Source organism: Citrus clementina, unplaced genomic scaffold (assembly GCF_000493195.1).
Source record: "Citrus clementina cultivar Clemenules unplaced genomic scaffold, Citrus_clementina_v1.0 scaffold_6, whole genome shotgun sequence".
Classification (NCBI taxonomy): domain Eukaryota; kingdom Viridiplantae; phylum Streptophyta; class Magnoliopsida; order Sapindales; family Rutaceae; genus Citrus; species Citrus x clementina.
In genome coordinates this window covers 24,560,973-24,583,904 of record NW_006262139.1, presented here as the reverse complement: position 1 = coordinate 24,583,904, position 22,932 = coordinate 24,560,973, and the positions used below count along the sequence as shown (strand labels likewise).

General features: G+C 30.7%; 1 protein-coding gene across 4 annotated transcripts; it reads left to right on the top strand.

Annotated features, from left to right (window-relative positions):
• The first annotated feature begins 15,653 nt into the window (after window positions 1-15,653).
• LOC18039116 (nucleosome assembly protein 1;2) lies at window positions 15,654-21,250 on the top strand. Of its 4 annotated transcripts, none has more exons than XM_024182462.1 (18): window positions 15,654-16,103; window positions 16,196-16,239; window positions 16,356-16,406; window positions 16,643-16,735; window positions 16,986-17,070; window positions 17,174-17,235; window positions 17,332-17,516; window positions 17,672-17,795; window positions 17,873-17,913; window positions 18,145-18,229; window positions 18,350-18,415; window positions 18,954-19,046; window positions 19,461-19,548; window positions 19,651-19,712; window positions 19,817-20,001; window positions 20,114-20,195; window positions 20,314-20,357; window positions 20,844-21,250. In XM_024182462.1, the coding sequence occupies exons 1-18, from the start codon at window positions 16,067-16,069 to the stop codon at window positions 20,956-20,958; spliced, it is 1,542 nt and encodes a 513-aa protein (XP_024038230.1). In that variant the 5' UTR covers window positions 15,654-16,066; the 3' UTR covers window positions 20,959-21,250. The 4 variants fall into 4 exon arrangements, with proteins under 4 accessions (XP_024038230.1, XP_006431083.1, XP_024038231.1 ...); XM_006431020.2 differs by having other exon boundaries at window positions 20,114-20,222; XM_024182463.1 differs by having other exon boundaries at window positions 20,114-20,214; window positions 20,844-20,865.
• The last annotated feature ends 1,682 nt before the right edge of the window (window positions 21,251-22,932 follow it).

Here is a 22,932-nt window from a genome sequence, read left to right as displayed (position 1 = left end):
GAAGGGCTGCAGCAGTTAAATATTTCCATGGTTGATTTTATTTCTTTTGTAGCTCACAATTCAAGTATGTCTAACTAATTTTCTTATACTAAAGTTAAGGATGAAACCATATTCAATGAAATAATTATCTTTTTATTTAATTAATTCCCTACATGGGCGTTTTAATATTTATGGTTCTTATTTCACATGATTAGTTGGATGTTATTAAATCTTTTCACCAATTCTGTCATGTATTATTAATTATTAGGATTAATATTCGATTAAATCTATGCTTGGGTCTATAAAGTTTATATATGATTATTTTTGATTCTGTGTCTTTCATTAAATTGTTTACACAGACCGCTTAAGAAAATTTTGACTTTTTGTTATTCAATATGTTTACATGGGATGCTTAGATATCATACTATTAAGCGGAAAAAGAAACCTACACAAGAATAATTTTAATTGGGTTTAATTGTTATATTTATGAGATGACATAGATTGATTTCGAGTTGTCACTCTAAATTTAGAGATTAATTAATAATTAGATAATTACTAGTTGAATATTGGTGGATTCCAAAACCTTGGTAAATTTTTTCATAATGATTTCTCATTTGCTTTAATTGTTTTCTTAGTTTAATTATTTTTATTCTCTTAAAAATTCAAATTGCTCAACTAGGTTAGGATTAATATTAATTTTAGATTTAAATTAGACTTTTTAATTTATAACAATCCATGTGGGTTTGACCTCGTTACCACTATTCTATCTCTAGATTCGTGCGGTTGAGAGTATATTAAAAATTTTCACAACATCTTGCAAAAATGAAGAAAAGTGATTAGATGTAAAGCTAGCGGTGGTCGGCGACTACAAGTTAGCTGAACCAACTTGCCAAATTCCAACACATCTATGTGTTGAGAAATCACATGAATAAAAAACCAACTTATTTTATAGGCATGCTTCAAAGGCTTAGAACTACCATAGGTATAAAAAGACAAGAATATCCCTGCCTAAGGAAGGAAAAGCTCCAACTAGTCCTATAGCAGCTAATGTGTTAGATAGGGCTAAATGGTCCCAACTGCTTTAAGTGACCTATTTTGACTCTTTCAAGCGTGGCAGCTTGTTGCTTCCTTTTTTTCAATAAGTTGTCTCTTTATCGGTTCTTTATTTTAGCTAAGAAAACAATTTTCTTTTGGTGACAATGGCTCCACACTTGCTGGCTAAGAAAACAATTTCTTTTGCCTAGATGGATTTTACTCAGCAATAATTAACCTAGTCTAAGTAGACCACTAATTTCTTACAATAATCTTCTGACTACTTTAAATTTTTCACCCACAATTAAACTGTACATAAAGATTGACAAGCAAAATTCTTCCATTGAGTTCCCCTGTCCTATAAATTAAGATTAATTTTAGGCTTCATTTGATTATATAACACAAAATGAGTTGCTAGCACTCTTTCACAAGAGAGCATTTAAGTGCACCAACAAAGCGAATGAACCATTCAACATATGCTCTTAGCTTCGCTTTAATCATCTCATTCTCAATATGGAATAGTATCTTCCAACTTGGGTCACCAGATTGATTAAAGAAAGCCCCATTGTCGAATATATCTCCCTCTGATCTTTGTATTTCATCATATTTAGAGCTAGCATCTCTCATTGTCACCTGTTTGGCATAATCATTGTATAAAGCAATGAACTTGTTACCCTGGCTAATAATTATTGGTTTTTGAGGTCACCAATATTTTCCAATGAGTGTGATCATTGTTCATAACATGAACGAAGTCAAATCTGATGCATGGTATTCTTTAATGGTGCGTTTACTTCAACGAATGGGAATAACGTGGAATGAGAATGGGCTGGGAATATGAATGGGCTGGAATGAGAATGGATTGGGAATATGAATGGGCTGGAATGAGAATGAGGAATGGGAATGAGATTTCAATGTTTACTTGGCAAAAATAAATAGAAATGAGAATGTGCTGGAATGTCATTGATGTGTTTACTTGACAAAATAAATGGGAACAAAGAAAGGGAATGAGAATCAATTTACCAAAATACCCATAGCATCAATAATTAATAAAAATAATTAATTTATCATTATTAACAATATTATCATTATTGTTGTTGTTGTTGTTATTATTATTATTACTATTATATTATTATTATTACTATTACTATTATATTATTATTATTACTATTAAATTTTATTAATTTTATTATTTTAGTTATTATTAATTATTTTTAATATTATTTTATTAATACTATCATTATTAACATTTATTATTATTATTATTAAATTTTATAACTTTATTATTTTAGTTATTATTAATTATTGTTATTATTATTTTTATTAATATTATCATTATTAAAATTTATTATTATGATTATTAAATTTGATTAACTTTATTATTTTAGTTACTATTAATTATTGTTATTATTATTTTTATTAATATTATCATTATTAACATTTATTATTATTATTATTTAATTAATATCATTTTTATATCTAGATAATGAAAATTACATTATTATTATTATTATTAAATTTTATTAACTTTATGATTTTAGTTATTATTAATTATTGTTATTATTATTTTTAATAATAATAATAATAATAACAACAACAACAACAACAACAACAACAACAACAACAACAACAACAACAACAACAACAACAATAATGATAATATTGTTAATAATGATAAATTAATTATTTTTTATCATTATTTTTATTGTTAATAATGATAATATTAATAAAAATAATTAATAATAACTAAAATAATAAAGTTAATAAAATTTAATAATAATAATAATTATTATTAATGGCATTTAAAATAATAAAATTAATTGTGATTTGAATGAGGGTAATTTGGGAAATATGAAAAAAATTAGAGGGATACAAAAGTAAACATATATTCTATTCCCATTCCCTCTCCCTCATTTTCATTTCCAACCCCCCCATGAGAATGAGATTCCCATTCCTTATTCCCAAATTGTGTGGGACCCACACATTTTATTCCCATTCTCAAATTATATTTTGCCAAGTAAACATGAGTTTCATTCACATTCCCCATTCCATGAAGTAAACACACCATAAATCAATTCCTTATCAAAATGGTTATATGTGATTCTCATTTGCATCTTTTTATCTTCCTCAAAAGTATCGCTTGCACTCAGCAGTATCACCTATAAAATTAAAGCACGCATACAACTTGAATAAATAATCTTTTTATTGTTAACCTATAATTTAGCTTAATTAAAATTAGATTATTCATATAGTTTCCCTACTACAGTTTAGTACTACCTATTCAGGTCGTATTTAGAGCTTATCATGAAAAGGCACTAAAATTGAACAATTTTAAAAAGACTAGAATATAAAACTATAATTATGCTATAAAGATTAATTAATTAATTACCTTATCATGCTTGATGAAGTGGCTGTTTGAAATGATGATGGCAATAGATCCTTGAGTAGCATCAATGAGCCCATTGTGGCATTAGGATATTGAAACATGGTCAACCTAAATATTTGATGAACCATATATTGAAATCCCATCTCCATCGCCACTTCCATGAACATGAACAATATTATGAATATGAAGTCCATGAATGATCACATTTTTCACTTGATGTGTACCAATTCCACCTCCATGTGCATTATGTACATCCACTCCACGACCATCGATGGTCTTATTGCCTATCATTTGACAACTTTATGCAAGGCCAGCTCTAGAGTACTAAAGGCTTTAGGCGAACTATTTTTATGAGGCCTGCTTATATTTAGTAGCTTTAACACTCAAAGAAACATAAAAAAGCTTAAAATGTAATCAATTTTTAATTGCATATTGAATATAAACAATCAATAAGATGGTAAGAAATTTCAAAAAAGAAAAGTAATTAAGAATTATTTTTTTTTAATTCCCTGAGACTATTATTTCAAGAAACCATTTTTTTTCCTTCAAAAGTGAGCCAATAAATGTAATAGTTTTCTTTAAAGAGAAAAGTGCAAGAAATTTTATAATATTAAATAATCTTGATTTTTTTTAATAGATAAAGATTTTTTTAATATTTTTCTTGAAAAACCTAATAATGACTTAATTTTACAGCTCTTTAATGTTAAGGTTATCAAATATAAAATTTGTGCAAAAAAGACTTAATTGTAAAATAATTATCGATTAAAAAAAGCCTAAAAATAGGCTTTCTTATCATAAGTAAGTTCTAAAATATTAATTTAAATATATAAAAAAATACAAAAGAAGGGGTCTTCCAACATATAAGGACTTGATGGCCACAATGAGGAATTTCTAATATATGGGACCTTAGGCGATTACCTAATTCGCCTATAATTAATGTCGCCATTGACTTTATACTTATATTACGTTCAAAGATGATCCACAAAGGTCCTTTCTGGGTCACAAAGAGGCGTAAGGTCCATAATTTAGGGTTTTTATGATCACGTTGGTTATTAGAACTATTAGTCACCATATAAATAGGTCCATGCTTTCCACCGGTGGCATGTTTGTCGAAACTAAGGGTGCAATCGGCCAGTTTATGGCGGTTGTTGGCCCAGTCATTTTGACACCGCCAGCACCAGACTATTAGGTTTGTTGCAACGCGCGGTCCATTGTGTTTTTCATGCCTCAACAATTTCCTCCTTATAATGTTCCCTCCTAAAAATCTACGTGTTGCAACATAATGTAACAAAATTTTATTCTAAAAATTGGGGTCATAAAATTTTTTCTTAGCATGTGCTCTAGAAGTTAGCACTATATGTTTTAAAATAAAAAATAAAATAACGTCTTAAAGATATTGAGCTTACTTTTAAACATGCATTTTATAGTAATTAATCACTACTTCAGGATTGTAGGCTTCATTGGTGGCATTTATGGCTTCTTATGCTCGTCGCCAAAACGCTTCATTGGAGTCGGCCATATGGGCCGAGAGGCATGGAACCAAGGTGGCAAGGAAGAAGTAAAAAATCAAGCTCAACCTTATCAACTCCATAATTGATTTTTTTTTTTCAGGTTCTAGTGAATATTTCTTCTTTTGTTGTGCATATTTCTAGATTAATTAATAGATTCTAGTTATGTTGGTAGGCTTAAGCACAATTAACATCGCATTACCAATTAAATTACCATTAGATTATAATGAGTAATTAGTGACAACAATTTATTTATTATGACTGTGCACCACTCCCTCTATCTCATTGAGCTGAGATTAGTTACTAGACTAATATGATACAAGTTTGAGAATATTCTAAACTTATAGCTAGATTAATGGTGTGAATGCCCACATGTACTTTCTAAATGGGATTAAAGTATCATTGTCTCATAATAAAATCAATTAATGTGGTTAATTATTGATGTTTTAGACAGATTTGGGGTGCAAAAGAAAAGAGGAAAACCTAAATTTATTTTTTTGGGAAAATCAGGGTATCTCACTTGATCATTGTGTGCGATATTTTTTAAAATTCAAAGGAGGTAAGGAGAGTGGGAGGACGGTGATGATAGCGAGAGGTTAAAATCTGGAAAGGAGGCTCTTGGAGATAATCTTTTAGCCAACAAAACAACAAAAAAGAAGTTAGAGGTGGAGCCGGGGTGGCTAGTATCCACACTCCGATGATCAAGCCAGCTACTCAAGTTTTTTACGGTGGCAAGAGTTTGCCAGCCCTCTAAAATGGTGGTTTGAGGTTAAAGAAGATCTCAGCCTTCTTTTTTAAGGAGTGTGTGTGTGTGTGTGTGTGTATTTTTTTAATGAAAATTAGAACTAGATGCCTTTATATATGGAGTAGATTGGTTGTCACGTGGCGCATTTCTAATAGTTATTGGTTATCCTTTTCCAGGCTTTTTCTGTCCTTTTACATTTTTTATGATTTTTGGGTCGTTTGGAGCATGCTTGGGGAGTAAGAATGCGTTCATGGCGTAATTTATCCTTTTGAACAAGTGGTGTACGCTGGAGGGTGATCAAGGATGCCTCAGTAGAGGTTGTCTGGCAAGGCTACTAAAGACCATTGTCCTTGGTACAAGGTCCTTAACTTTTTGGCAGATGTGATAGTCAACTGTCACCGCTTTTTCAGCAAGATATTTAATATTTGATTTTGTAAAAATCAAATTTTATCTTTTAGGCGATGGAAATGTCTCTCGTGACTGACTTTTTAGAGATTTTTCCTTAACCATTTCGTGTCTGATTTGTGGTACCCCTCATACCTTCTTAATCTACAGGTGTACTTGGTGTATGTTGCAAGTCAGGTACCTCGGGTATCTGAATTTATGGCGTAGGCCTAGAGTACCCGAATTTATGACGTAGGTAGGGTACCTTGGGTACCGAACTTATGGTGTAAGTTAGGTATTTCGGGTACATACAGTGATTATTTAAAGCCATGGCACCCTTTATCGACACGTGGCGTTTTATTACAAGTTTCTATTTCTCCCCGGACAATTTCGACAACTGAAGCCTTTAATGGAGAGAAAATATATATAAATCGAAGGATGTGTGATATAGAGAAGAGAGGACATTTGTAAATACAATCAAGAGAGTCCTAGCTAATTGAAATTTGCAAAAAGAAAAATCATTTTTAAAATTAAGCCTTTTTTCCCTAATAATATTTATGAAATTAAGTTAAGACAAGGCATTTGCCTAGTGTTCCTCCGAGCCTGTCTCTCCATTCTTGATTGTTAGATTCATATTAGCATGTTGTTAGGCATTGTGATTATGGGACCCATGCCGGACATTGATGCATTAATGATAAGTGAGGATGGTAATCTCTTCAATTTGTTCATTTCATTGTAGAGTATCTTATCATTTCATTTGTGAGTAGAGTATTTGATCCCCTCTTTTGTTCTCATTTTTCTTAACGAACACCATTAGTTTTTACAATATTATTACTTAAAAATCTCATTAATATCCCATTTAGTTCCTAGTTATTTATTTGCCCTTATTATCACTAGCATCGACATTTTGTTCACAAATACTATGGACATATAGCTTAAATTTGCCTTAATAAAAATTCAACGGACCTGAATAGAAATTACTTTTTTATGGTATAAGTCATATGTGTAAAATTAATGTGTCAATGTATTAAAATTTCTTTTTTTTTATTTAGTAAAAAAATGATATTTAACCATGAAGAAGACACTACCAAAACATAAATGAAAATACTATATAAATAGTGTTATAGTCTCGTGTAGTGTAGCACGAACAACAGCCTTATTTCTTTTTTCATGGTATATTTTTAATGTTCAACTATCAATGCTCTATTTAGTATTTTATTATTTACAAGGTATCTTTGGTGGCACTCTCACCTTACGAGTTTCAAAGCATCCTTTTCATTTTCAAAGGAGAAAATGGCTTTCCAACTTATAGATTTTCTTGAACCTTGTTCTTTTTTTTTTTAACTATTTAATGGCTTTTTGCTTATTTTTGCTTATTTTCGTATGTTTCAGCTTTATGCTTATTTTAAGGGATCCTCCCTCCCCCTTAGGGTTGGCAATAAAATCTAGATTTGGCTTGGATCCACAAAAATCCGGAAAAATCTGGATCTGCATGTTAAATAATGCGAATCCGGATCTTAAAAGTCAAGATCCGTGCGGATCCGAATCTGGATCCGTATGCAAGTGCATCCGGAAAACTGAATATCCGGATCCGTATTATTTTATAATTAAATTATTTATTTAATTAAATTTCAATTGAAAAATATATAAATTAAATTATTTATTTAAATATATAAGAATAATTAACTCTATAATCTTCATTAACTATGAAAATATGTTAAAAAACTAATAATAATAATAATAATAATAATAATAATAATAATAATAATAATAATAATAATAATAATAATAATAATAATAATAATAATAATAATAATAATAAGAGAATATTGTAATAAATCGGTTTAACTTAGATTTTTTTTTATGTTTGATTTATATTGTGAAATTATTGTTTGTGAATTTATGGTGTTGTTGTATTTTTTTTATATGTTGAATTGATGTTAAATTGTTGATTGTTAAATTATAATTGAATTTTATTTAATATTATTATGTAAATTATTAAATTTAAAATTATTATCATGTAGATTCGGATATCCGGAATATCCGCCCGCAATCCGTGCGGATATTACCCGCATCCGGATCCACATATTTTTTGCAGATCCGGATCCCAAAAATTCATTCAAGATTCGGATCCGGATGCACCTACATCCAGATCCGGATTCGGTTTTTGCCATCCCTACTCCCTCTAATTAGTTGTCAATGTTTTTATTTAAAATAAGTTGCCTCTTTATTTTGTTTGATAGTGTTAGATGCAGTCCTTTTTATTATTCTCAAAGTGGAGCTCTTAACACCTCTCTAAAATTTTTATAATACTTATTTTAAATTTTATTTTCCATAATACCCCCAATTTGATTTATAAAATAAAATCTCATAAATTAAAATCAACCATCTTGATATAAAATTTCACTCTAAAAAATTATTTCTCAAAATTTTTTATTTATAAAATGGTATACGAATTCTAAAATTTTTAAATTATCTTCTTCCATTACATAGTTTCTATCTCCATAACTCTTTATAAATTTATCCTAAAAAATATTTTGAAATTTAAAATAAAAATAAAAATTATAAAATGGGTAGAGTGTAAATTTTTTTTAAAAGAATAATTTATCTAAATTTTCAATTGAATTAGTTTCTTTAGTTTTCTCAAAGTAATTTTAATTAAACAATAATTTTAAAAAGAATTTGGAAGTGCGTGAAAAGGGGTCCAACTACGTTGCCACAGTTATACCTTACAACACTTTTTGTCTTTTTCCATCAACATCGTAGGATGCTGTCAAATTTAATCTGACGGTTGAAATTAATTATTGGATAATTTAATCAGCCACCGGCAACCTTTACAACATGTTATATTCTCACATTTCTCGGCTGCCGAATAATCCTTAAGAAAATGACGAAGTGAGTAACTAACACACAGACCCAGAGGCGAAGCTAAGCTTTTTGAAAAAATTTTATAATTTATAAATTCATTTTTATTAATATTTATGAAAAAAATAAAAACAAACCTAATAATTATAGGAATCTTTATTTTCTCCAAATCACAATTCATAAACTCACCAGTATCTAACTAAATCTGAATTTGAAATTCACCAAAATTCAATTGATCAAGTCTCTTACCGCTGCTGAATACCCAGTCTCCTGCGCTCGAATTGACGCCCAGTTGCTGCCTCATGAGTGATGCTGATCCACTGCCGCAAGGTCCACACCCGCAGGCTGAATCTCTCACCACTGAGCTGACGCCGAATGCCCAGTCTCTTGATGCGGCCCTTGGTACAAAGCACTTTGCCTTTTAAAATTTAGTTTACATAATAGAATATGATTTTATGATAATGATGGTTGGCACACGAAGTGGAATTATGGAAGCCTAGAAGTTGTTGATTTTGTGAACTGTGATTCATCTTTTTAAAATTATAAAATAATATAATGTGATAATAGACTAGAATATTATAATATGACAAAAATTGATATGGAAGTGTGAAAGGTGCTAATTCATCTTCTTGGAATTATAAAATAATGATGGCATGAAAGAATGAGTGAATAATATAGTAAAATAATTAATTTGAATGCTGACTTTTTTTAATTAGCTTTTAACTTGTGATTTTGTCAAATTTTTTATAAAATAAATATTAAATTTTTAATGTATTTTATTACAGATTCAATGTTAAATAAACCAAGAAAAACTCTACGTTTTTTTTTTTTTTAAAGAGAGTAGGTGAAAATCAATCATCCACCAAGTCTTTATCTCCATGTCAAGTTAATGCTCAAGATTTCAGTGAGCAACATACTTCCAAGTTTCAAAGGGTTGAAGTTGAAGAAATTAAAAATACTTATCTGGAGTGTGATCCTGGATTACGCCATCAAATAAGGATATATTCAGTAAATCAACGTGATGATATTCGAAGGGAGTACATCAAAATGAGACCTTATCAGCCTAAACTACGAGATTATCAACTAACTAATGATGGCATGCAAGAACATAGGTTTCAGTATCACTAGTTTAAAAAATTTCCATGGCTTGAGTACTTGAGGTAAAAGATAGTGCATTTTGTTTTCCATACTTTCTTTTTGATGAAATTCCATCAAACAACCCAAAATTTGTTATTGAAGGGTTTTCTAATTGGAAGAGTCAACACTGGAAAAAAAAATGTCCATTTTTACAGCATGAAGGGGGTCCATCTTCTCATCATAATAAGAATATGCAGAGTTGGGGTTGTTTGAGGAACCCAATTCAACACATTGAAAGATTAATTAATGCCCAAACTTCACAACAACTTTTGGAGAATAGGCTACGATTGAAGACCTCAATTATTGCTGTTAAATGGTTAGCAAAGCAAGCATGTGCTTTTAGAGGTCATGATGAATCAGTTAATTCAAAAAATCGGGGAAATTTCATGGAGTTGATAAAGCATTCAGCGGAGTGTAGTAAAGAAATTGCTCAAGTTGTCTTGGAAAATGCTCCATCATATGCTAAGTATACATCGTCTGACATTCAAAAAGAGCTTTTAAATATTCTTGCAAACAAAATGCGAAACAAGATACGCAAAGAACTTGGAGATGGTAAGTTTTGTATTTTAGTAGACGAAGCGCTTGATGAATCTGATAAAAAGCAAATGGCTATTATTTTAAGGTGTGTTGATTGTGAGGGGTATATTCGAGAACTTTTTTTTTAAGTTGTCAATGTCATGGAAACTACAGCAGTAACATTGAAAAAAGAAATATGTAATGATCTTGCACGATATGATCTTTTAATTGAAAATATCTGAAGGCAAGGGTATAATGGTGCTAGTAACATGCGGGGTGCATGGAATGGATTACAAGCATTATTTTTGAAAGATTGCCCATATGCATATTATATACACTATTTTGCACATCAACTACAACTTACTTTAGTGGCAGCATCTAATGATGTGCCAGATGTATGACTTTTCTTTTCAGCATTGGGTTCAATTGTAAATGTTTTGACTTCATCTGTTAAACGGCGTTCTGAGTTAAAATCTGTTTGGGAAGCAGAAATAATAGATTTGATAGCTTCAGGAGAAGTTCAAACTGGTACAGGGGCCAATCAAATTCATACTTTGGAACGGCCTGGAGATACTCGGTGGAGCTCTCATTTCCGCTCCGTCAGTAGGCTGCTTGATTTGTTTAGTGTTGTCCGTAAAGTTCTTGGGAAGTTGGTAGAGTGTGGGTCTAACAATAGCATACGTGGAGAGGCTAAAGGTGCGTGTGAATCAATGACATCTTTTAAATTTGTGTTCATTTTGCATTTATTAAATAAAGTTTTGGGGGTGAGTGATTTACTTTGTCAAGCATTACAAGTTAAATCTCAAGATATTCTAAATGTTGTGCACTTAGTCTCAACTACGAAAAAACTTCTTCAAAGGCTGGGAGACAATGGTTGGGAAACTTTTATTGAGAACGTAATTCTATTTTGTGAAAAGAATGAGATATATATGTCTGATATGAAAGCTCGCCATATGAAAGGTAGAGGACGTTCTTGTCAGCAAAATAATTATATTATAGTTGAGCATTATTATCATTATGATATATTTAATGTTGTGATAGATTTTCAATTGATAGAGTTGAATAATAGATTCACTGAATAGACTTTGGAACTCCTCACTCTTAGTTCAGCCTTAAATCCTATTGATGCATTTAAATCATTTAAAATTGAAGATATTTGCAGCCTTGCTGAAAGATTTTATCCTGAAGATTTCACTAAGATTGAGGTACAGGCTTTGAGAAGACAATTAGAGTGCTTTGAGATATATATACACTCTCTTTAAGAGTTTCAGAATATTACTTCCCTTTCTGAATTGTGTCGAAAATTAGTTGAGACTAGAAAGTTACAGATTTATTTCTTGTTGGATAGATTAATTCGTTTAGTGTTAACCCTTCCTGTTTCAACAGCAACAATAGAGAGAGCATTTTCTGCCATGAAACTGATTAAGACAACACATCGAAACAAGCTGGAGAATGAGTTTCTTTCAGATTGAATGGTTATTTACATCGAAAGAGAAATTGCAGACAATATCGACTCAGATGCGATAGTAGATGAATTTTCTTTTTTGAAGAACCGCAGGACACCGCTTCTTCAATAGTGTTTTTCTTATTTACATTGTATTTTTATAGTTTTATGGTTAAAATTTTGTTTATATAGTGTGCTTAACTTCATTTGTATAAAATAAATTTTTTGAGAAGTAAATTTCATTTTTTTTTTTTAAATCTAGCCCACCCAAACAAATGATGCTAGCTTCGCCACTGCACAGACCACTGAGAAAAGAAGACGAGAGAAGAGATGAGGATTGGCCCTGCTAGCACAAAGGTTCTTCGATTGCTCTATTTCGTCGGTGCCGGATTTATTTGCACAGTTGCAATCAACAAGTGGCGGGAACTCGAGCAAAAGTCATTGCAGAAGAAACAGTAAGAGAGCGATCTACGGATTGCTGATAACTCGGCAACTACGGTACAGAAAACCATCAAATGATCTTTTTGTCTTATTTTTTATGAATTTTCAAAAGTTTGGTGGTAATAAAATCTCTTTTAATTTTTCGTTTCAATGGCCTATTAAAGAGCTCAAAAGTTTCATTATTTCCCATATATCCCACCACTATTCACCAAGTTTTCTCACAACTTTCTTGCAAAACAAACACAAGCACAAAAGCTACAAGAAACGAGAAAATTAATCAGGGAATAGGGTAGAAAAGCTAGAAAATTGGTATAATTTTCTGAAATTTTGTAAAAGATGAAATACCGGAAAACATCCTGAAGATCCAAATCAAGACCGCTACTACTATTAAGACGAGACGAGACAAGAAAAAAGACATCATGATGAATAAACAACACAATTCGCATGCAAAACAGTAAAAGGTGACCCGTGGAGGGCATGAAGAGTACCGTTGTCCGTTAAGCCAAAGAAACAGCACACATGTTACTGTTGTTAAAAAGAAACCCAGATTCTAAAGGAGACGCCAGACGAAGCGAAACGTAACTAGCGCGTCTCCCTCTTCCCATCTCTTCCCCTCTCTTGGAGTCTTTCATCGTGTATTTTGTTGCGGAGTTGAGCTTACATAACATACGTGGCCTACGTTGAATTGCAGAGGATTAATGAAACTGCCACGTGGTGTTGAAAAATCTCTTCAGCTGTGGGTGAAACCTAGGCGCATACGGTTGGTTGTCGTGTCAGAAGAAAGAAAGTTTCTCTGTCTTTCTGCGGCCGCGACCTATTTTCAATGAAACTTATACTCAACATGGCGTTTCCTTGAGTCGTTTCGCAGTTCGGTCCAGTACGTACATGCATGTCAATATTCAATTGAAGCTGTGTGCTAACATTTTCACGACCTTTTCATTCTCATCGAATAACAGTTTATTATTATTATTAGGGTTCCTCTATGATGCTGTAATTTTTTTTACAGCATCAATAATGTATTAATGTGAACCATTAGATCTAATCAATAGTATACAATATTTGTACTAAAAAATAATTTAAAAATAATGGTAATCGTTCAAGTGGGTAGATAATTTTTGTAAAATAATTGTGACCACCCTTAGAGTTTGAAATAATTTCACTTAAATAGTATATTTTATTTAAAATTACGTTTCACCTCTCCTTTAAATTTGTAATATGATAATCTCTTTTAAATAAATCTTCCAAAATCAGTTACCATTAAGTATAAAATATAATATCAAGTAGGTTATTTAACACAAAGTCTTGTAATAATTTGTATTGTATGAATTTAATTACAAACCATTAATACCTAAACAATAATGATAATAGAAAGCATTGTAATAAACTATATGAGTCACAACAAATGAGAAATATTTTATTCACCAATTATTATTGAAAAATATATATATGTCTATATAACTATAGAGTGAGAAATATTTTGATTTAAATTTTTTATAAAAAAATAAAACTATTTATTTCATGCAATTTAATGGTGGATGATATAACATTATGAAATGTTATTTTGACTTTCAATATCAACCATTAGACTATGAGATATTAGTGGCTCAAATATTGTGCCCAAATTTTAAGTTAAAGTATCCCAAACCATATCTTTATAATGGAAATATAAAAATATACAATGATTTTTTTTCCTCATTTTGTCTATTAAATATTATTTGATGTAATATTTTATTTATAGTCACTATTAATTATCATAATAAAGGTAATGACTTTTCGTAGCATAAAAATTTTATAATTACTATCAAAGAATAACAATAATAGAATCTTTCATGATTCATAAACTAAAGTTAATTAGGAATATGTGTTAGATTTAACTTTTATGAAATTAACAAAGTGACATTTGAAAATAAAATGAAAACAAGCTTATGAAAGTTAAATTTTATAAGGCTGAGATAATTTCGTACCATGTCAATCAAAATCTAAAAAAAATGATTTTCTTTTCACTTTTTTTCCCACGTAAATATTATTGGAGGCAATATTTTATTTATTGTCACTATTAATTATCATAACAAAAGTAATGATTATTAATAACATAAAATTTTATAATTACAATTAAATGATATCAATAAAATTATTTTTCATGATTCATAAACTAAAGCTCATTAGGAATATATATTAGATTTAACTTTTATAAAATTAACAAAGTGATATTTGAAAATAAAATGAAAATATATAGGCTGATAAAACTTAAAATTCCTACCATGTAAGATATGAATTGTAAGATAAATATAAAGTTCAGAGAATAAGTATGTTAAATGGATGTTAAAAATAATACTTCATGATCAATTATACGATGGTCCTTAATATTATATAAAATAATGAGTATTTTAATATACAATATTAAATTTTATTAAAACATGTGTGATCAAGTAATTTTTATGTTACAAGCAATCTCAACAATGAATTTATTGATGTAACTATGACATTTACTTAAGTATATGTACTTAGTTGTGTTATTTATTACTATTATATCATATATAAATTTTGTAATTGTAACTTATTTATTTGATTTATGTTAAATAACCTACCATTATATTTTATACTTAATGGTAATAGATTTTGGAAGATTTATTTAAAAAAGATTATCACATTTTAAATTTAAAAGGAGGATTGAAAAATAATTTTAAATAAAATATGCTATTTAAGTGAAATTATTTTAAACTCTAAGGATGATCATTGTTATTTTACAAAATTCTCCAACTATGTTAACAGTTTACAATTGTTTTTATTTTTATTTTTACTATAAATATTGTGTACCATTGATTAAATCTAATGGTACACAATTAAAAATATTATTGATGATTACAGCATCATAGAGAAACCCTTATTATTATTATGTCGTTTCTTTTTAGATATATTATTGGATATGGAAAAAAAATTTGGATATGGAAATTCATGCACACGCAAACTTCTTTTTTTATAATTTTAATTCAAAAAAACCTTTTTTATAATATCAATTAGAATTATTTTAAAAAAATTGGACAAAGTTGAAATTATTTTCCGAGTAAGATCCTATTTCTCTAGACTTTGAACACAAATGACCATATCGAAAAAAGGCAAGTTGCACAAAGCGACGTGTCGGAAATTGAAGTTTGACTTTCCATAGATAAAAATATATCCTTTTGCCTTGTGGAAAACGATTTTAACTTTCTAAGAGCGGCCACGTTTCTACGTTTTAAACCAAAATTCATCTTTTCCTTTCGCCATCTAATTAATTTTAGGGTTTTAACTTTCTAAGAGCGGCCACGTCTCTACTTTTTAAACCAAAATTCATCAACCTTCCCACGGTATCTCTTGATACGCTTACCTGACGTGCTTTTTTTCATCCTATTTCTCTTGCCGCGCTTATTCGCTTATTCTTCTGGTTAACGTGCCCCACTAATAACTGATTCGAGGCTAAGCCCATATCCAGGCGGAGGGTCTCGATTAGTCTTATTTAGTTCCATGAGCGGTGTACGATAGGCTCCTGGATGTTGTTGCGCATGCAAGTGAATTTCCTTTCGCCATCTAGTTAATTTTAGGGTTTTAGCATTCTAATCCTTTCTCTGAAAATCCGTCATTTATCCTCCACGATGTGCAGTGACGAGAAGGATAACGATCTCCGTGCATGTAACCTTAGTCTTCAAAACTCTAATTTCGGTTTAGTTCATCAATTATTAACTATCTGATCTGACTCTCGTTTTGTTTTGGTTTCCGTGTAGCCCTTGACAAAGGGGCTCGAGCCGACCTCCTGGCCGTTCCAAAGGTAATTAAGTAATGATTGTCTCATTTATTTTTTGTTTTTTTTAGTAAGATTAGTATTATATATGTTTACATTTAGGGCTTTGATTGTTTAATGGACGATTAATTGTTATTGTGTAGGATAAACTTGAGAATTTGACGCAGAAAATTGAGGCTCTCAGACAGATACAGGCACGTGCATGATTTGTTATTTATATTTTCACTGCCACATTGTGTACGCTATAGATTATGTCATCACTATCTGTGTTATATATATATATATGTACATGTTATTCTGTTGCTACTTGGTAGTGCAATAGCAGATAATTGACCGTTTTGCCACTTCGTGTTGATTACTGATGGTTATAATTGCTGAAAATCTTGACAAGGAGAGGAGATTAACATCATGATTCTTCTATAAGTTACAGAGTCAACGTGATGAATTGGAGGCAAAATTCCTTGAGGAGAGAGCAAGGCACGAAGCGGAATGTGAAAAACTGTATCAGCCTCTGTTCACCAAGGTATCATTTCATGCCGTCTAATCTAAAAAATAATTTGGGTTTCTTCCTTTATAGTCTGGTGTGCTCTTGATGCTCGGTGTTTAAAATAGTGCCATAACTATTCTGGCTGTGCAAGGGCATTGTTGCCCTTTGGCTTTTAATATTTAACTTGTATCATGTGAGCCTAATTAATTTGTCTGGGAGAATGCGGAAGATTTGTTCATCTAATTTCCTTTAGACACATTGATTGTTGCCTGTACTCTACTTGTAGAGATTTGACATTGTCAGCGGCCTTGATGGAGTTCAAGGGGCCGCAAATGGAGCAATGGACCTCGGAGAGGATAAAGCTAGCAAAGGTACTCTTTTAATATCAACATCGGAATTGGGGTCTTTCTCTAAGATGTATTTTGGCAAATGATGTTGTGGATTTATATTTGATTGTTTGCATGCAAAATGAAGAGAAAGGAGTGCCTAATTTCTGGCTCACTGCAATGAAAAATAATTCCTTACTAGCTCAAGAAGTAAGTTATTTGAGCGTAATTTTTTTTTTTAGTTGCTGCCACTATCAAGGATTTGCGTTCTTAAAAACTTTTTTTTCCAATATACCTTGAAATCAGATTACTAAGGCTGATGAGGAAGCTCTCAAGTATCTTATAGACATTAAGTCGTCCAGGCTTGTTTGTTGTCCCGAATTCAAGCTTGAATTCTTCTTTGGCCCTAATCCATACTTCAAGAACTATGTCTTGGCAAAGAAGTTCATCATGATTGATGAAGTTAAGCTTATTTTTGATGAAGCAATAGGGTAATTAACTTCTATTCTTTCCTTGCAATTATGTCGGGAGCTATATCGTTTGGGATCCGTAGTAAGATCATTGAGATTTGAGAAGTCTTGTTCCCTACTGTTATACCTTAGATGATCAAAATTTTTGTTCTTGTTGTTCTGTTGGTGTTTTGTAGGTCGAAGATTAAATGGTATCCAGAAAAATGCTTGACAAGAGAATGCTCAACACGGAAGCCAAAGAAAAGTTTTTTTAATTTTTTCAAATCACTTGAATTCCCTTTTTATGACGAATCTATTGATGTAAGATTCACATCATGACTTGTGGATAATTGGTTGTTTTATTTTCGGTTCCTTATCTTTTTCAATTTCTTGAATAGGTTAAGCTTCTTCATCAATTGGAACATGATTACGAAATTGGGTATGTAGTCTTGATACCTCTTTTTTTAAGCCATGTAAATCTTCTTGATAATGCTCCTTGTCTGCTGTACAGTGGTTATGATATTAGGAATTGAGATTTTATAACGAGCATGGTGATTATATTTCACAAATATGTAGTTTAGGTTTGAAGGGTTGAACGTATTGGAATACTTTGGAGTTTTTAACTTTATGGGGCTTGTAATGGATTCCAGAGTTCTATTTTTTTATGTAGTGTGACAATTAAAAAGGAGATTGTTTGCCATGCTATTTCATGGTTTTGTGGGGATGCAACTTGTGGGAGACGGACCAAAAGGAAGGTATGTTACTGTAGTCTTTTGGGTCAGTGAAATCCTCCAATAATTCTAAGATCAAAATGAGGTCAATAGTAGACCTGAGTATTTCATCATTACCTGATGTAAGGATCATTGATTTTGCAGATTGAATATGATAACCCTGCAGCTGGGAACTTGGTTCAGAAAATTGAGTCTCTCAGAAAGATTGAGGCAAGTTCTTTTTTATTTAACTGGGTCATTGATATGATGTCACTTTGTGCTATTAGTATGGTGTGGACATGATAAATTGTGTATTTCAAAAATCTTTATTTTTGGATCTATTTGGTGGGTAATAGGAGTTGATTGACATGTTTGCCACTAATTCAATGTAGTAAATGGTTTATGATTATCTTGTTAATAATACTGACCAATGCCTTAAAATGGAAAGTCATATTGAGTACGGCAGGCAGTTCTCATTAACCTCCCTCTGCAATGTTGATATACATTATATTGCTAGTTTCTGACTCACTTTATAATGGTAATCAACTTGGTCAGTGCCTCAAATGACAATTTGACATCATTATAAATATCATGTTTGTTTATTTCATAAAATTTGCTGTGAAAATTTCCACATTTGAGGAAATTTCTTCAACTTTGGTTTTCGTTTATGTTGTTGGGTGTATTTTGCACCCTTCATGGTTTTTCATTTCTCTAATTGCTCAAACACTCGACAACAAGATGAGGTTGATGACTCTTTAATGATTTACAGATTGAGCTTAATAAATTGGAGGCAGAATTCTTAGAGAAGAGAAGAAAAGAGGAAGCCAATTATGTTAAATTGTGTCAGCCTCTAGACACCAAGGTATCGTACCATCTTATCTAACAAATTTTTCTGCTTTTGTATAGAAAGGTGAATATATTTACTTGGGAATTAAGAATATCCTAACCCATGTAATGTAACGATGGGGTAGTCTCTTTTATGGGATATTTGAAGAGAAAAAAAAAAAGGCAAAGAAAAGGAAATTGTACATATCTTTTTGTGTTTTACAAAAAACTGCATTGGGTTTCCTCTTCTGTGGGCCACATACTGATTAGCCTGGTGTGCTCTTGAGGCTGTGTTAAAATAGTGCCATAGACATTCCTGTGTGAGGGCATGGTTACCCTGTGTCTTTTTACATTCATGTGTATGTTATGCATGACAGCATGAGCTTTCTCTCGGATTATTTGAAGCTTGATTCATGCAATTTCCTATAATCCAATTGGTTGTACCGTACAGAGGTATGACATTGTCAACGGTGTTAATGAAGTGAAAGGGGCTCCTAATGATGGTGCAATGGTCCAGTCAGAGGATAAAGCTACCAAAGGTACCCTTCGAATATCAACATAGGAATTATGAAATTCCTTTAAAATTATTGTGGCAAATGTCCTTGTGGATTTATATTTGATTGTTTATGCTCCTAATGCAGAGAAAGGAGTACCTGATTTCTGGTTTATTGCGATGGAAAGTCACCATGAGCTTCGTCAGAATGTAAGTTACTAGAGTATTTAGGTTTTTTTTTTCCATTTTTTATTTTTATTTGTTTTTGGCATGGTCAAGGATTTGTATTCTTGAAATATTTTCTTTCACATCAGATTGTCAGGCATGATCAAGGAGCTCTGAAGTATCTTACAGATATTAAGTGGTGTAGGATTAATGATTCTGAGGGGTTTAAGCTTGAATTCACCTTTGGCCCCAATCCTTACTTCAAGAATTCTGTCTTGGAAAAGACTTATCGCATGATTGATGAAACTTATATTGTTCTCGAGGAAGCTATTGGGTAACTTATTTTGAGAGCTATAGTGTTTGCAGTAAGATTATTGAGAATAAGTCTTTTTCTATATTGTTATACCTTGATCTAAATTTTGCTTGCTAGTGCTGCTGTTGTGTAGGACGGTGATTGATTGGTATCCAGGACAATGCTTGATAGAGAAGGCAGAGAGATCCTTTTTCAATTTTTTCAAACCACCTGAGGTGCCTACAGATGTTGAAGGTTTTGAAGTATGGTTTTCATCATGCCATTTTTACAATTAATTGATACTAATTTGTTGTTTTATTCTCCATTTCATTTTATTTCCTATCTCATGAACAGGCTGAGAAGCTTCGATATCAATTGAGATGCGATTATGACATTGGGTGTGTACTTCCGATAACTCTTTAAGCCATTGAAATCTTCTCGATGGTGTGCTGTGTTGACTGTATAGTGGTTGTGACATTGAGATTTGAGTTTTTATAACATGCATGGTCATTTTAACTTTGCAAATATGTAGTTTAAGTTTGAAGTGTGGAACTTATTTGAAGAATGGTGCTTAGGTATGGGGATGTCCAGATGATTTTGAAAAGCGAATGGAGCTAAAAGATAAGGAAAAGATGGACTGCAATGCACTATGTTTTGTCGCTTAGTGCATTTGAGATTTTTTTTTTTTTGGGTCTTTTAGCTCCGTTTGAATGATTTTAAAGTGAAGATGTCTGCTCCTTATCGCTACTCCATATTTGAATACTTTGGATTTATTTTACTTTGTGGGTTTTTCCATGCTCTTTCTTATATTTGGACTTATAATAAAATTTGAACTGCCATTGTGCATTTGTAACTGACTGCCCAGTTGTATTTGATTTTTCTAGAGTGGCATTTAGAGATGAGCTTATCTGCCATGCTGTTGGATGGTACACTGGGGATATTATTCGGAAGAGGATGGCCAATCTTTGCATTTGTAACCGACTGCCCAGTTCTATTTGATTTTTCTAGAGTGGCATTTAGAGATGAGCTTATCTGCCATGCTGTTGGATGGTACACTGGGGATATTATTCGGAAGAGGATGGCCAATCTTAAATTTTTGGGCTGATCTTAAATATTTCTAGTGGCAGTTCTCCAGAATGGCCAGCTGTGATAAATGTTTAGTTGTGTGGCTCAGGAGTCTTAGATTGGAGTTCTTTACATTTTTTTTAATTCAGATCTTGAGAATCCTTATTACTGTACTTTGTTGGGTTGAGAATGATAAGTCTTTTAATTTCATTCAGGAATTTCTCCATGTTAATGTTTCAAGAAACTTCATTATTATGTAGGCAAACGATTCCTGCCAAAGGCCTGTTACCTCAGTACATATGGCAAGGCCTGCTATGGTGCCTTTTTGCTATATGGTGATTGAGCGAGGATCATGTGGTTTTTTAAAAGGATAAAGATTCAATGTTGAGTTGAGTTTTTGCTGAGCACTAAATCAATGTTAGTTAGATAAGATAAAAAAAAAAAAAAATTAAATCAATTCTAATCATTGATTCAGTAATTTAGCTCAGTATTGAATCTTAAATCTTTTTTAAATTTTTTCTTGATTGTTTGTCTTCATTCAGCCAGGTTTCATCGACATCTATTTTTGAATAGTTATCTGCTACAATGCAGATACAGATGGTGCAAAACTTGACCGGGTTCTTACTGGTTGATAATTGAATAATTTATAGAAAGTTATTTTTAGTGCTGAGAAAATAAAAGAAAATGAAAAAGATTTAAAATGAAATAGAAAAGATTAAGGAAATTGTTAAATAATTAACATCTATTTAACATAAAAAATATTTTAGCATAATTATAATATTGCAACTCTTTTAGTTAAAATACTAATATATCGTCGATGTTTCAAGTTGATTTCTCGTCTTTAATTTTGATTTTTTTTTATTTATTCGCATTTTTTGTTTCAAACTTATAATTCACTAGTTTTGTATTTTATATTTTCATAAAATTCATTCAATACTAGTATTGCTGGTTAAATTTTAAATAATTTAATTTTTTGTTAAATGTTTTATCTTATTTCAACTAATAATTAACTAATTTTGTTTTTAATATTCTAAACTTATAATTCACTAGTTTTGTATTTAATATTTTCACAAAATTCATTCAATACTAGTATTGCTAGTTAAATTTTAAATAATTTATTTTTTTGTCAAATATTTTTACTTATTTCAACTAATAATTAACTTTTTTTTTTTAATAGTCTTACATTCTATGTTAATATTTTGGCTAAATTTCAAATAAATTCATTTTTTATTGGATAAATTTTATGGTTATACCTCCATTGGACTCACATGTTTCAATTAGTTATTCCACTGTCATTACGTTGAATATTTCAATTACTCGGATAAGATTCTAATTAATTGGGTTAAATTGTTAAATTTATTTGTATAATTTTACTTTGGTTGGACTAGTTCTTGAGTTTTGTTAAATTTTTCACTTATAGAATAAAATGTGTTAATTTATTAGTCCACCAATTTTGTGTTTAATATTTGTATTGAATTCATTAAATACCAATATTCTATATTAGATTTTAAGTTAATTCATTTACGTTGAATAAGTTTTTAAATTTGTTTCTATTTTCTCCTTTTGGGTTTAATGTGTGTCAACTAGTTATTCTACCATTTTTGTGTTGAATATTCTGATTTAACTGAGTAATATTTCAAATATTTGGGTTAAGTTTTTTTTATAATGTTACTTTTAGTGAGCTACTTTCTAATTTAGGTTAATCTTTTTGTGTGATAGGAATGTTACAGTTATTTGTCCATTAGTTTTATATTAAATATATAAGTAAAATTATTAAAAATATTTATTAAATATTTTTGGGTTAAATTCTAAATAAAATAATTTTTCATTGAATGAGTTCCTAATTTTGATAAATATTCTCCCTTATGGGTTTATGTATTTCAATTAATACTTCCTCTAATTTTCTCT